Source organism: Chionomys nivalis, chromosome 7 (assembly GCF_950005125.1).
Source record: "Chionomys nivalis chromosome 7, mChiNiv1.1, whole genome shotgun sequence".
Taxonomy (NCBI): Eukaryota; Metazoa; Chordata; class Mammalia; order Rodentia; family Cricetidae; genus Chionomys; species Chionomys nivalis.
Window position 1 is genome coordinate 78,619,397 of NC_080092.1, and position 14,521 is coordinate 78,633,917.

General features: G+C 50.2%; 1 protein-coding gene across 4 annotated transcripts; it reads left to right on the forward strand.

Annotated features, from left to right (window-relative positions):
• Positions 1–11,388, forward strand: Gsdma (gasdermin A). 4 transcript variants are annotated; one of them, XM_057775912.1, is made up of 11 exons: positions 1–214; positions 403–583; positions 5,122–5,287; positions 6,359–6,455; positions 6,917–6,964; positions 7,262–7,288; positions 7,836–7,856; positions 8,529–8,683; positions 9,144–9,258; positions 10,536–10,609; positions 10,785–11,388. In XM_057775912.1, the coding sequence occupies exons 1-11, from the start codon at positions 1–3 to the stop codon at positions 11,025–11,027; spliced, it is 1,341 nt and encodes a 446-aa protein (XP_057631895.1). In that variant the 3' UTR covers positions 11,028–11,388. The 4 variants fall into 4 exon arrangements, with proteins under 4 accessions (XP_057631895.1, XP_057631893.1, XP_057631894.1 ...); XM_057775910.1 differs by lacking the exons at positions 7,262–7,288; positions 7,836–7,856 and adding an exon at positions 7,379–7,444 and having other exon boundaries at positions 8,508–8,683; XM_057775911.1 differs by lacking the exons at positions 7,262–7,288; positions 7,836–7,856 and having other exon boundaries at positions 8,508–8,683.
• Positions 11,389–14,521: the final 3,133 nt, after the last annotated feature.

Consider the following 14,521-nt stretch of genomic DNA (forward strand, 5'->3'; position numbering starts at 1 on the left):
ATGACTATGTTTGAGAATGTCACCCGAGCCCTGGCTAGGCAGCTGAACCCTCGGGGGGATCTGACACCCCTAGACAGCCTCATCGACTTCAAGCGCTTCCATCCCTTCTGCCTGGTGCTGAGGAAGAGGAAGAGCACTCTATTCTGGGGAGCCCGCTATGTCCGCACCGACTACACACTCCTGGATGTGCTGGAGCCCGGCAACTGCCCCTCAGGTCAGCCTCTCAAACAGGGCTGGGCTCTAGGGGTTCCGTAGGGCTAGGACCAGCCACCTTGTCCTCCTAGGACCGTGGAGCTCTCTTGCCTGACGTGGTTAAGGGTCACCAAGCCCACAGTTCTCACTGGGTGCTGAGGCACCATGGAGATGCAGCTCAGCTCAGTTCCTGGCTTTTCCCTCCTGTAGATCCCACAGATTCTGGGAACTTTAGCTTTAAGAACATGCTGGATGCCCGAGTGGAGGGAGACGTGGACGTGCCAAAGACGGTGAAGGTAAAAGGGACTGCAGGCCTGTCACGAAGCAGCACACTGGAGGTCCAGACCCTCAGCGTGGCTCCCAAGGCTCTGGAGAACTTGCACAAGGAGAGGTGAGAGGGGCTGGGGCTGATGGGGTGATGGGATGGGGTTGGGCAGTGCACAGATGCTCTGGACCACAGGTGGAAGGGTAAAACTCTCACCCTGACCTTTGCCAATGTAGTCTCCACAGGAACATCCTTAAAGAGAATTCTCCTGGGGGATGGGAAAGTAGTTCAATAGTGGGGTCTAGCAGGGGCAAGGGGAATCTTTTGCAACTATGGGCACAACCAAGCTCCTTCCTAGACATTGCTCCCATCATCCAGCACCTCCAGTATCATTCCCCCTCCCCCCCTCTCTCTCACGCATGCATGCACACACACACATGCACACCCGCAAGCACACATACATAGATGTGGACGTTCAGATGTTCATATTCACTTGCTGTGTGACCTTGGGAAAAGTCATTTCTCAGGGAACCTCAGTTTTTTGGGTTTGTTTTTTATTTTTTGCTATAGCACAGTGGGAATGAATGACAGTTTCTAAGGTTCCTTCAACCCTAAGACTGTGAAACGTAATGGAAAAGGCGGAGGTCATAGTAACTGTTCCTGGCATAGACTGTCCGGAGCCCTCTCCCATAAGCAAACTTCAGACTGGCTCCATCCACACACCTAGGGACCGCTGCTCCAGCAGACAAGGGGAATGTCGGAAGAGATGTTTTTTTGTTTGTTTGTTTTTTTGTTTGTTTTTGTTTTTCGAGACAGGGTTTCTCTGTGGCTTTGGAGCCTGTCCTGGAACTAGCTCTTGTAGACCAGGCTGGTCTCGAACTCACAGAGATCCGCCTGCCTCTGCCTCCCAAGTGCTGGGATTAAAGGTGTGCGCCACCACTGCCCGGCTGGAAGTGATGTTTGCACAAGGCACATGCCTGGCTTGACAGGGGACCTGACTTTCAAATAATTAAGTAGCGGTTGAAAGAAGCAGGTGAGGACTGGAGGGGCCAGAAGAAAAGGCTTGCAAGTTTGACAAGTCACCCAGGAAACATTTTCAGATTTCTGAGTGTAAGGCATCCTGCTATGTGCTGGTGTTCCCAGAGTGTCTACGTTCAAACAACCCTGTGGTGTAGGAAGGAGAAAGCTACTCTGTAAGAGTGATTATCCAACTGCTGGTGGCGGATAATTATCACCTTTAATCCCAGCGCTCGGGAGGTAGAGGCAGGCGAATCTCTGAATTTAAGGTCAGCCTGGTTTACAGAGTGAGTTCCCGGATAGCCAGGGCTACATATTAAAACCCTATATTGAAACAGAAGAGTAATTATTCAATGCAAGAAGTGATCCGTGCATAGGAAGCACTCGGTTTGACTTGTGGTGGGGAGGGGGCTTCTGGCTGGGGAAGTAAGACAGACCCTCAAAGGTGGTGGTCTTGGGTGGAGGCTTTGAGCAATGGGGGCATGCAGAGAGAGAAGTGCATTACGAAGACAAGCAGGTGAGATGTCTCAAAACCAAGAGGGACCACGGGAGAACTAGAGTGACAGATGCAAAGGAGGCACCAAAGGAACGAGAGAAAGCTGTAGGATAGACCCAGAGCCGGTAGGAACCAGAAACCAGGTCAAGGAGCCCAATAAGCAGACACCAGCGACACCCTGATGTGGCTCTGATGTGGCCCGTGACCGACCTGACCAGAAGGAAGAAGTGCATTAGACAGAGGAAGGTGGGGTTAGGAGTGTCTCAGGAGAGACCCTGTCCAGCTGCCCATCAGACGTATAAAATGAGGACATGGGATTGGGGATTTGCCTCTGTGTGCTGCGAGTATGTTTTGTTACCATTGGTTAAGAATGAATCTGCTTTGGCTTATGTCAGGACAGAATGTAGCAAGGCAGGAAATCCAAACAGAGACACAGGAGGAAAGAAGGCAGAGTCGGGCAGATGCCATGTAGCCGCCCAAACTTGAATAATTACACAGAAGCTATATTTACATGAGCTGGGAAGTGTGGCTGGAAGGCAGGGAGGAATGGGTGCAAGGCTTATTGCAAAGGATGATGGGATGGATTAAACCCAACAGCTAGGTGTAGAGTGATGGGGACAGGGTGGTGGTGAGGGTCTCGTTAAAGGTGACTCTGGGTCTTGACTTAGGTTGTGACATTATAAGACACTGAAGATGACAAACAGGAAGACAGAAGCGAGGAAGTTCTGTAGGGCTGGCTGCCAGCTCCTAACATGGCACAACTGGAGTATCTACCTCCTGAGAATGGTCAAGAGGGAGCTGGGAAAGGGGCAGGAAGCTCAGAGAGCGGTCAGGATAAAGACGAACATGTGGTGGTCAGCAAGATACCAATCAGGATGGCAGGGATCGGGTGGGGAGATGAGGAGGCTGGAGAATACTCAGAGAGGAGGCATAAAAACAGAATCTCGGAAGCCGGGCGATGGTGGCGCACGCCTTTAATCCCAGCACTCGGGAGGCAGAAACAGGTGGATCTCTGTGAGTTCGAGACAAGCCTGGTCTACAGAGCTAGTTCCAGGACAGGCTCCAAAGCCACAGAGAAACCCTGTCTCGAAAAACCAAAAAAAAAAAAAAAAAAAAACAGAATCTCGGGGGACAGGAAAGATGGCTTAGCGGCTAAGAGCACTTGCTGCTTTTGCAGAGGACCCGAGTTCAGATCTCAGTACTCACATCAGGCAGCTCACAAGCACCAGTAACTCCAGCTCCAGGGGATCTGATGCTTTATTCTTGCTTTATACACACACACATGCACACACACGCACATACACACACACATGCACATACACACACACATGCACATACACACAAAACAGCAAAATCTGGGGCTGGAGAGATGGCTCAGAGGTTAAGAGCATTGCCTGCTCTTCCAAAGGTCCTGAGTTCAATTCCCGGCAACCACATGGTGGCTCACAACCATCTTTAAAGAGGTCTGGTGCCCTCTTCTGGCCTGCAGACATGCACACAGACAGAATATTGTATATACAATAAATAAATAAATATTTAAAAAAAAACAGCAAAATCTCAGAGGACAGAAAATATCAAGGTTCCAAATCAACTGGAAAATAGGAGTCAGATAGAATGTATATGATTTAGAGCTGAGCGGTGATGGCACACACCTTTAATCCCAGCACTTGGGAGTCAGAGGCAGGTGGATTTCTGTGAGTTCGAGGTCAGCCTGGTCTACAGTGTAAATTCCAGGACAGTCAGGGATATACAGAGAAACCTGGTCTTGAAAAACTAAAAACAAAAGCAAACAAACAAACAAAGAAGAATGTATATGATTTAGAAACCAGAAAGATAGGAGGAGAAGAAGTAGCATGCAATTGGAAGCCAAGATACGACACAGTCACACTGCACAATTAGGGAGGGATACCCAGTACAGAGAGTGTGGGGCCATTGTGATTTCAGCTGAGGGCAGAAACAGAAGACAAATTAGAAGAAATTAGTAATCAGAAGAAATCATGACGGGATGGTGAAGACTAGACAAAGATAAATATCTTTGGAGATTTTGCCAATAAGGTGAAGGAAACAAGTTGGATGGTAGTCTGGAGGAGTGTTCAGGAATGGAAGCAGATCTTTTAGGGGCAGAGACATGTTAACATACGGAAGCAAGGCGAAGGAGACAAAGCCTTGGGAATGGCAAGAGGTGAGACTATAGATGGAGAAGAGATGACAGTGACAGGCTACATCTGGGAAACGGAGGCAGGAATAGGTGCACTGCTTGTCCCACAAGTGTGCATACCTGAGTTTAATCCCCGGTGCCCACGTAAAAGGCGCACGTACTGTCCTGCCTCTGAGAACCCAGTGTTCTCACAGAAAGATAGGGCTCAGAGACGGGAGAATCCCTGGAGGTGTGAACTGGAGGAAGAAGGACGCAGCTAGGCTGGTATACTCAGACAATGAAAGATCTTACCTTAAACAAGGAGGGAGGCAAAGATAGACACCTGAGGCTGTCACCTGACCCCCATACTGCGGCACATATCCATGTACACACACATCATATGTGCATACATACATGCACGTATGCGTGTGTGCACGCACACGCACACACACACACAAACATAAAAAACGAGGCAGAGAGGAATCTCAGACATATAAACAGAGGCCAAAAGAGGAGAACCTGTTCCTGGGTAGGAGGAGAGGAGGAAGTGACCACGAGGCCTCGATCCAGGCCAGGTGCTGCGCCTCCGGCTGTTTGCCCAGTTTATCTTGCACCTTGGGAGGTTGTTGGCGTCAGCTCTGTTTTATAGGTGAGGCAACGCAGACTCAAAGCAGCTGCCCTGCCCGGAAGCCGGAGGTCTGAGTTTGCACTGAGGTCTGACTGAATCCTCGTTCCTTCCCTGGCACCTTACTGTCTAGATGCTAGGATTGATGAATTAAAAAGTAGACACTGCGGGGCATGGTGACACATGCCTTTAGTCCCAGTTCTTGGGAGGCAAAGGCAAGTAAATTTCTGTAAGTTCAAGGTCAGTCTGCTCTACAGAGAGAGTGCCGGGTCACACAAGGCTGTATAGTGAGACCCTGTCTCAGAAATAAAATAAACGTTAATATAAAGCCCCGAAGCTGGCCCCGGTGAGGCGGCGCTGAGTGACGTCCTCTGCTTTTCCTGCCTCAGGAAACTGGCAGCGGATCACCCGTTCCTTAAGGAGATGCGGGATCGTGGGGAGAACCTGTACGTGGTGATGGAGGTGGTGGAGACCGTGCAGGAAGTCACTCTGGAGAGAGCTGGCAAGGCAGAAGGCTGCTTCTCCCTTCCATTCTTTGCCCCGCTGGGACTGCAGGTTTGCTTCACACATGCGTGCGCACACACAAACACACACACACACACAGAGGCTCCATTAACTCTGCCTGAATGGTGCCTATTCAGGATAGAGGACATGGAAAAAAATATCCAAAGTCAAGTTGGCCACACACCCCTCTCCTTGCTTAGCAGTACCAAGCAGGGCAGGGTCCCGGTCCACACACCACAGACAATACCGAGCAGGCCAAGTGCTACCGAGTTTGTCCTCATCCCTCCCCTCCCACCTGCCAAAGCTGAAGAACAGAGCTCCTGCCTGGTGTGGTGGTGGTGGGGCACCAGTAATCCCAGCACTCTGAAGGCAGAGGCCAGAAGGGTCACAGGTTCAAGGTCAGTCTGGGCTACCTGGTGAGCCCCTGTGGTGGGGGTAGGTCAGAAAGTTCTGCAGGCAGTGGTGCATGCCTATAATCCCAGCACTTGGGAGGCAGAGGCAGGCAGATCTCTGTGAGTTCGAGGCCAGCCTGATCTACAAGAGCTAGTTCCAGAACAGGAACAAAAAGCTACAGAGAAAACGCGTTTTGAAAAATCAAAAAGAAAAAAAAAAAGTCCTTACATATACACGAGACACACAGTGAAAGCCCAGAGGATGTAGGATTGGAAAATTCAGTAGAAGGAAGTGTATCTCTTCTATCTCTACATACACCTAGTGAGTGTATTCATGAGGGATGGCCTGGGATTGGGAGCAGGGGAGGAGTTAGTCATGGAAGACTTCCTGGGTGAGATAAGAATGGGGTAGTGGGTGCAGAGGAAGAGGAAGCAGGGCAGAAGAAGCTGGGGGGTGAGACCGGATGGTGCACAGGCGGGTGCTGGAGCAGGTCTGCCCAGTTCCCTTTCACATGTCGAATCCAGAAGCAGACACAGCAAGGTAGAGGGTGAGCCCTAGACCTGAGTGGGAAGGCTTCAAGTCCAGACCACAGAGACAGACAGCTGGAGGTCCTGCTGGGGCCTCCCCAGAGGCTCTCAGCCCCGGCTCCGCACCTGCCTCCTGCCCCTGTTTTAACGTCGCCTATGCAGGACCTCAGAGGACTCACAGACTCTCATTGTGTAACCCTAGGGATCCGTGAACCACAAGGAGGCTGTAACCATCCCCAAGGGCTGTGTCCTGGCCTTTCGTGTGAGACAGCTGATGGTTAATGGCAAAGATGAGTGGGGTGAGCAGAGACGGGCATGTTCTCCCCTCAAGATAAGGGGTGCCTCCATCAATGCGGGGGCATCCTGGTCCTATCTTGCAATGATGTGGGGGGATCGGGGAGGCAGCCCATTGCCGGAGACAGAGCAAAGGCTGCTCTAGAAGGGGGGGGGGAACTCTGAGTTCCAGGTGTCTCTGGGTGCTGGGGAAGCCATAGGGAGCGACACAAAGACCAAACCAACACAGCCTCTGACCTTAGAAAGCCCAAGGAGACAGATCCTGCCGCCAGTACTGGATTTCGGGAGAGAAAATGCTATTGTAGGCAAGAGCTTACAACTTTCAGCAGTAGGGTTGGGTAGAGAATTAGAGGGGGCATTTGAGGGGCAGAATCTAGCCCTGAGCAGAACCCTTGGGCTTGAGGCTACAGAAGGAGGGGTGTGGCAGCCGGTGTAACTCTTGGGTGCCTTCTCTTGTCCATTACAGACATTCCACACATCTGCAATGACAGCATGCAGACCTTCCCTCCAGGAGGTAGGTGCGCCCCACTTCCCTTGCCCCAAGTCATCCCCTAAAATCTCCCACCCTCTAAGAGCATGTGCTCTTGTTTCCTGGGCCCTCAGGCAGAGAGAGGTATGGGATATAAATACTGCCCAAAGAGACAAAGAAACAAAGGCACCATCAGGAACAGAGAGATTCGGAGACCAATTGATCCAGATGGGTGTGCTAACAGGGTCTCTGGGTTTTCATGAGAATGCAGTCTTAACAGTGGCTTTGGCGAAAGGCAGCAAAGAGCTCGTCCTGACAGAAGCGCTCTTTTTATGTTTTCAGAAAAGCCAGGAGAGGCAAAATTCTTACGTAAGTGTGCCTTTTGCTTCACAACTTTCTTGACTCGGGTTCAAAACTCCCATCTTCCTCCCCCTTCCATAGGACAGACAGGAAAGTTAGTGAGACAGGTCTCAGCAAACAGCTATCCCTCAACTACAGAACCTCCCGTAGAACCTCCAACAGAAAGTTAGGAAAAAGCCACGGAAGGGGGAGATCTGTAGACAAGATGCGCAGGAGATCGGCTGTCTCAGGCCTTTGTTGTCAAGGGCCCCAGTAGCTGCAACCTGTTTGCACAGGTATCTGCTGTCCAGTAACTAGGGCAGGAGGCGCTGAGTCACTAAGCTACTGAGTGACACCAGTTTGCTCGGAGTGCCCTTTTCACATCGCCTTAGCTCCTCCGCTCCACTCCTGCCACCCAAGAATGTGTGGCCAGAACAGAGCCAGAGGATTCTGGAGAGGGCTGGGAGCTCAGAGGGGCATTGCAGTCTCATGGTCCCCAGAGACTCACTGCCTAGGGGTGGCCGCCATTCCGAAGGATCATGTTCTTACCTGCCTGTTTACTTTCTTGTTTTCTCAGTTATCCAGGCATCTGATGTTGGTAAGGAGTTTTGGGAATGTTTTCAAGACTTTGCCACACAGGTAGGGGGAGAAGCATTAGGGGGCAAGGAAAAGAAAAAGGCCGAGTCCCAGGTCCTGAAATTAGAGCCACTTCCAGGAAACCACTCTCTCCAACACAGACTGGATGTACTTTTAGGATACCAGGTCTCTAAGCAACCAGGCTGCAGCTCACTCCTTTCCCCGGATCCAGACCCTCACTCACTGCTCTGAAGCAGCCCCAGCTCAACTGTCACTAAGTTGTCAACGGCGTCCTTTCCACAAGAGAAGGGGAAATAGGCTTACCCTAAACGGCTAGCTGGACTGGTTGAAAACACAGACCAATTGTGCACTGATGAAGCCTGGGGGGGGGGGGGGGGAGGCGGGAGTCGTGGGAATGGAGGCGTGGTTAACTTTTTTGTTAGTTGACTGCATGGGGTCCCATCCAACTTCTAGCTCCATCCTTCATGGCGAGGCTTTAGCATAACTTCATAACCACACTCCTTGGTAAAGAGGTCCGATTCAGGCAGGAAGCAGGCCAAAGTGGAGGGGGGAGAGGGAGGTGTGACTGAGCCCGCAGAAACTATGTACTGGGTGGGAGGGGCCAGGTGAAGGGGCGCCCGCGGCCTTGACTGTGCCCTAGGGGAGATGCCAGCGGTATTGACTGTACCCCTAGGGGAGATGCATGAGGACTTCGAGACTTTAAAAGAAGAGGTTCAGAGAGAGACTCAAGAAGTGGAGAAATTGAGTAAAGTGGGGCAGAGCTCCCTGCTCACCTCCCTCAGCAACCTCCTAGGAAAGAAAAAAGAGCTCCAAGACCTTGAACAGACGGTGAGGTCCCGTGGGGAAAACAGGAAGTGTGGGGGAAGGCGCGTCTGGGTGGTGGTGGGCCGATGCAGATGGGGAGGGGGAACTGACAGTGCACAGAGCGGCCATAGGCTATAGAATCCACAGCGGATACTTTCTCAAGGCTGGCCAAGTGTACCTAGGCTACTAGGCCATCACTGGCCCCTTAGTCCCTGGAAAAGAGCACTGGCACAGGGTTCCCGGAAGGCACGTGCACTCTCTGATGTCAGAGTGTAGCAACAGGCCAGTGGCGCCCTCTGCTGGATAACAGCTTGAACGTTCCAGCGCTCCAAACCCAAGGAACAAGGAACTAGTATTTTCTAGGACCTGACTATACAAAAAAGAAATAAGAAGCGGGAAAGAGTCAGCCGGAGTCCAGAGACTGTGTGCCAGATGCTAGGTTAGACCTTTACCTGAGGGATTAATCACCCAGTTTTCCTCACAGCTCGAAGGAGCTCTAGACAAGGGACATGAAGTGACCCTAGAAGCACTCCCAAAAGACGTCCTGCTGTCGAAGGATGCCATGGGCGCCGTCCTCTATTTCCTTGGGGCTCTAACAGGTGAGTGAGCAGTGAGTCACGTGGTTTTCTGTTATAAGAATAAACCCTAAGAGGCAGGCGGATCGCTGTGAGTTCGAGACCAGCCTAGTCTACAGAGCTAGTCCCAAGAATAAACCCTGTGAATGACTTCCCAAATGCATGAATGAGAGGATGCCAGGTGGTCTGTACTACAGTCCTAGGAATTCAGCTGGTCCTTTATTTATTTATTTAGCTGCACATTTAAGCCTTCTGCATAGAGCTAAGTTCATGGCTTCCATATTGCTGCCCACCTGTTAGCTTTACTTTCGGGGAGTAACCAATCACAAGGTGACTCAATGACTAAAGGCTCTTGCTGCCAAACTGGGCCACCTGAATTCAATTCCTGGCGCCCACATGGTGGGGCACCACTCCAGCAAGTTGTCCTGTCCCTCCCACATACACATCATGGCATGCACAGGAGTGTGTTTGAATGCACACACATACACACGTGCATGCACACACAATGTGGGGTAGAAGGTCAGACATGGTGCACGCCTTTAACCCCAGTACTTGGGAGGCAGAGGCGGGTGGATCTCTGAGGTCAAGGCCAGCCTGGTCTACAGAGTGAGTTCCATGATAGCCAGAGCTACATAGTGAGACCCTGTTCTCAATAAATAAATAAGAAAAGGGGGAAAAAAAAAAAAGGAAGAAAGAAAGATAGAAAGAAAAATGCCAAACGCAAAGGAAACCCCTCAGCTATGACTTCCTTAACTCCCTGGGCTGTCTCATCCCTATAAGCCCAGCACTCAGGAGGTTGAGGCAGAAGGATCACTGTAGGTCTGAGACCACGTTGGGTTACAGAGTGAGTTCTAATCCAACCTGGGCTACAGAATGAGATCCTGTCTCAAAAACAAACAGAAAACACCACTTTGTCTTCTCCCCAAAACTGCAGCAAAAGATTAGAATTGGGGTTTGCCGTGCTTTTTAGACAGGGTCTCACCATAGCCCTGGCCCGCCTGGAACTCACTATGTAGAATGATCTGCACTCAAACTCACAGAGACCCATATTTCGGCCTCCCAAAGCTAGGATTAAAGGTGCATGCCACCTACTCAGTCAAGGGTCACAACTTTGCATTTAGTGGTCAGCCAAGATGCGCGTTATAGAGCAGGTGTTCAGCTGCGGGTGGATGGAGAGACGGACAGATGGACCGATGGATTCATTGACTACAGTGTACAGGAATTCTGAAACGTCACTATTTGGAGTCTGTAGTTCCCTCTGGACCGGCAACACATTTTTCTTCCTCTGCTTTTCCCTCCAGTGCTAAGTGAAGCCCAACAGAAGCTTCTTGTAAAATCCTTGGAGAAGAAGCTCCTCCCGATGCAGTTGAAGCTGGTGAGATGCCAGGGAGAAGCCACAGACGGGAGGGCACAGCTGGAATCACAGGGAGTCTTATCCTAGGAGCTGTGTCTTCCCGCTCCCTAGGTGTTCAGGGTAATCAGCTTGCCTTTGTCAGGAGAGGGGCAGGGGGTTCGGTTCCTCCTTTTCAGGCCACTTTGGTCCCTTGCAGGTTGAAAGCACCATGGAGCAGAACTTCCTGCAAGACAAAGAGGGCATTTTCCCTCTGCGACCTGACCTGCTCTCCTCCCTCGGGGAGGAGGAACTGACCCTCACAGAAGCCCTAGTGGGGCTGAGCGGCCTGGAAGTCCAGAGATCGGGCCCCCAATACACGTGGGATCCGGACACTCTCCCACGCCTTTGCGCCCTCTACGCAGGGCTCTCCTTCCTTCAGCTGCTGAGCAAGGCTTCATAAGGCACCTAGAGAAGGTGCCTGCTTCCCTCCTGCCTTCCCAACCTTACTGTGCTCTCTGGAACTCTCCAAGTCACTAGAGTCTCCAGGATAACTGAAATGCCATCCTCATAATGCACTGTCACCAAATCCCACCTACCCTGGCGTCTCTCTCCTTCTGTCCTCCATCTCAGTCACCCACTAAGCCCATCTCCTGATGCTTAAATTGTGAAGATACAGAATCATTCAAAATCTTTGCAAATTTGAGCCATTTCATTAAGAAAAAAACAAACAAGCAAGCAAACATCAATTTCCCAGTCAAATCCTTCCCACTTGTGCCTCAAAAAACAAATCAATCAATCAAACAAACAAACAAAAAAAAAAACCTAGCCTTTCTGGAATAAATGGAAAATATTATATTATGTCGATCCTAGGACAAGCTGACTTCTGGTTCTTATATAAAGGGAATCATTCATTGGTGCCAGTTAAAGAAACAGACGTTATCCACATGTACGTGATTCTGCTCACACTGCCCTCGGACTGGCTAGAAGATGCTCCAAGAGCCCAGGGGGTTACAGTGCACACTGTCTGCTCTACATGCAGAAGAGGCAGAAGAGCATCAAAACTGTATTAGTTCATTGAGGAGCCCATGTCCTCTAGTCCTGGTTGAGGGCTTGGGAGAGGGAAAGGTCTAGAGGTGGATGATACAAGCCCCAAACAAACACAAGTTTTCAAGTTGGTTAAGAAAAACTGCAGGTGATCATAGTGAGACCTTGTTTTAAATTTTTTTTTTTTTTTTTTTTTTTTTTTTTAGGGAGCTGGAGAGTTGGCTTAGGGGTTAAGGGCACTTGTTGCTCTTTCAGAGGTCCTGGGTTCAATTCCCAGTACCCATGTGATGGCTAACAGCCATCTGTAACACCAGTTACAGGGGATCTAAGGCCTTCTTCTAGCCTCCAAGGGTCCTGCATGTATGTGGTTCATAAACATGCAGGCAAAACAACCACACATATAAAATAAAATTTTTTTTTAAATTTTAATTAGAAAAGAAGAAGACGGGAAGGGGCCCTTTGAGAGTCAATCATTCCTTCCACAGGGGTCACCAAAGACCATTGGAAAACACAGATATTCACATTACGATTCATAACGGTAGCAAAATTACAGTTATGAAGAAGCAACGAAAATAATTTTGTGGTTGGGGGTCACCACAACACGAGGAACGGTATAGAAGCATCGAAGCATTTGGGCGTTGAGAACCACCGTGTTAAATGATACTTGCTTGCTTTCTGCTTTTTGTTTTGTTTTCAGCCTCAATTCAGGATGGGTGTGGGAGGAAATAATACAGATAGGCTTGGCCAATATACCTTAATCTCATCAACTTTCTGGGTTCCTATTGCCTTCCGCCTAAAGTGGGCTTTGAACATCTGTCACCAGTCTTATGTATTTGCACTTATTTATGGGGGCTGCATTGTGCCATGCCATGCTTGTATGGGTCAGAGGACAACATCTGGGAGTTGGTTCTCTCCTCCCATCATGTAGGATCCAAGAATTGGATCAGTCATCAGGCTTGGCATTGAGCAAAACCATCTCACCAACCCACCAATATCTCCATCTCCCCTTCCCTCTTACATGTATGGGTATTTTGCCTGCATGTACGTATGTGTACCACTTAGATGCCTGGTGATCTCAGATGCCAGAAGAGAAGGCTGGATCCCTGGAGGGAACGGGAGAATGGACAGCTGTGAACCACCGTGTGGGTGCTGGGCTCAAACCCAGGTCTTCTGGAAGAGCAGTCAGCGCTCTTAACCTCTGAGTCATCTCCCCAGCATCCCGAGCCACACTTACACCCACACCACACATATCATACACATCAATCTCTTTTCAAGCATTTTTATGAGTAGACTATATCTCCAAGGCCCCTGGAGTCAGAATCTCCCACTTCTTACCGACCTCCTTGCCCAGGTCAGTTTCTCCACAGCAAGACTCATCACGACCAGCTGCCAAAAGCTTCACGGTTAGCCCTCCTCCCCTGCTCCTGGCAGCTTTGGAAGCCCTCGGGTTCTACTGCGGTCTTCTCTGCTGACTTGTTCATTTGTTCCCCGGGATGTAAACTTCACAGAGAGGCGAGCTGACATCTTAACTAGCAGCCGGCAAGGTAACTTCCGTGATTGGAAGGATGAACGACAAAGCTGGTCTGCTTTCTCCCTTTGCCATTCCCGCCACCTGCAGTCTAGGGTGTCATGAGGGTCTTTAGTAAGTTTATCCCTGTGCTCATTAGAAAGCTCTGTTCTCTGTCCCCCAGCACTGAGGGGGGACGGTGGAAGGACAGCTTGGGAGAACAGGTCCAGGTGTGCGCCCTAGAACTGGAGCACACATTTCTGTTTGGCGAGTGGCTGCCTAGTACTGAGAATTATTTGCCACAATAGAATAAAAATCATACAAGCGATAAGTGGGGACACCAGCAGGTGGCTCAGCAGCATTTGCTGCCAAGTCTCACGACCTGACTTCAACTGCCAGGCCCCACACGGTGGGAGGGGGATGTCCTCTGACTCCCTCACATACATGAGAAGAATGGCCCCAACTAACCACATACATGAATGAAAATTTAAAATATATGCAGCTGCCAGGTGTGATGGGGCAGAGAAGGATCTAGTCGCCTTTTATCCCGGCACTCTGGAGACAGAGGGTGAATCTCTATGAGTTATAAACCAGCCAGGGCTACAGAGTGAGTCTCAAACACCAAACAACGCTGGGCGGTGGTGGCACATGCCTTTAATCCCAGCACTTGGGAGGCAGAGGCAGGTGGATCTCTGTGAGTTCGAGGCCAGCCTGGTCCACAAAGCTAATTCCAGGACAGGCTCTAAAGCTACAGAGAAATCCTATCTCGAAAAACCAAAACAAACAAACAAACAGACGGCCTGAGGATTTGGAATATAAAAGGGACACATTTCGTGTCTTCTGAATCCTTGTTCGAGCCTGTGCTGAGCCAGTCCCAGCTCTATTTATAGATTAGATCTAGTTTCCATGCTGGAGTTTTGTTTTGTGCTGATGGGAAGGCTTTCTGGTCCAATCTTCTTCCATCTGTGCACCCCATGAAGGACATCATTCTGTTCCCCATTCACAGGCCTCCCCAAACTGCTCCCTTAGAGCCTCTTCCTTCCCTCCCCAGAGCACACCGGGTCCCAAAGCAGAACATGTAGAGTGTCAACTTTTTCCTCACCCTCTCTTGTGGCAACGCCTTTATCTGCTAACTCACCTTGCTCGTCCGGTTGTTTTGTGTTTGAGGACGGAGCATGCTCACACTGTAGCTCAGGCTTTCCTGAAACTATGTAGCCCAGGCTAACCTCCAAGTAATGACAATTGTTTTTCCTTACTGGAATTACTGGAGTGGAACATGGTGCTTGTCTGGGTACATTACATTCTCTCTCTCTCTCTCTCTCTGTCTCTCTCTCTCTCTCTCTCTCATTTATTTTTGGGGGCGTGCTGTGACAGCATGCTCAAGCACACAGGCTCTTCTCTCG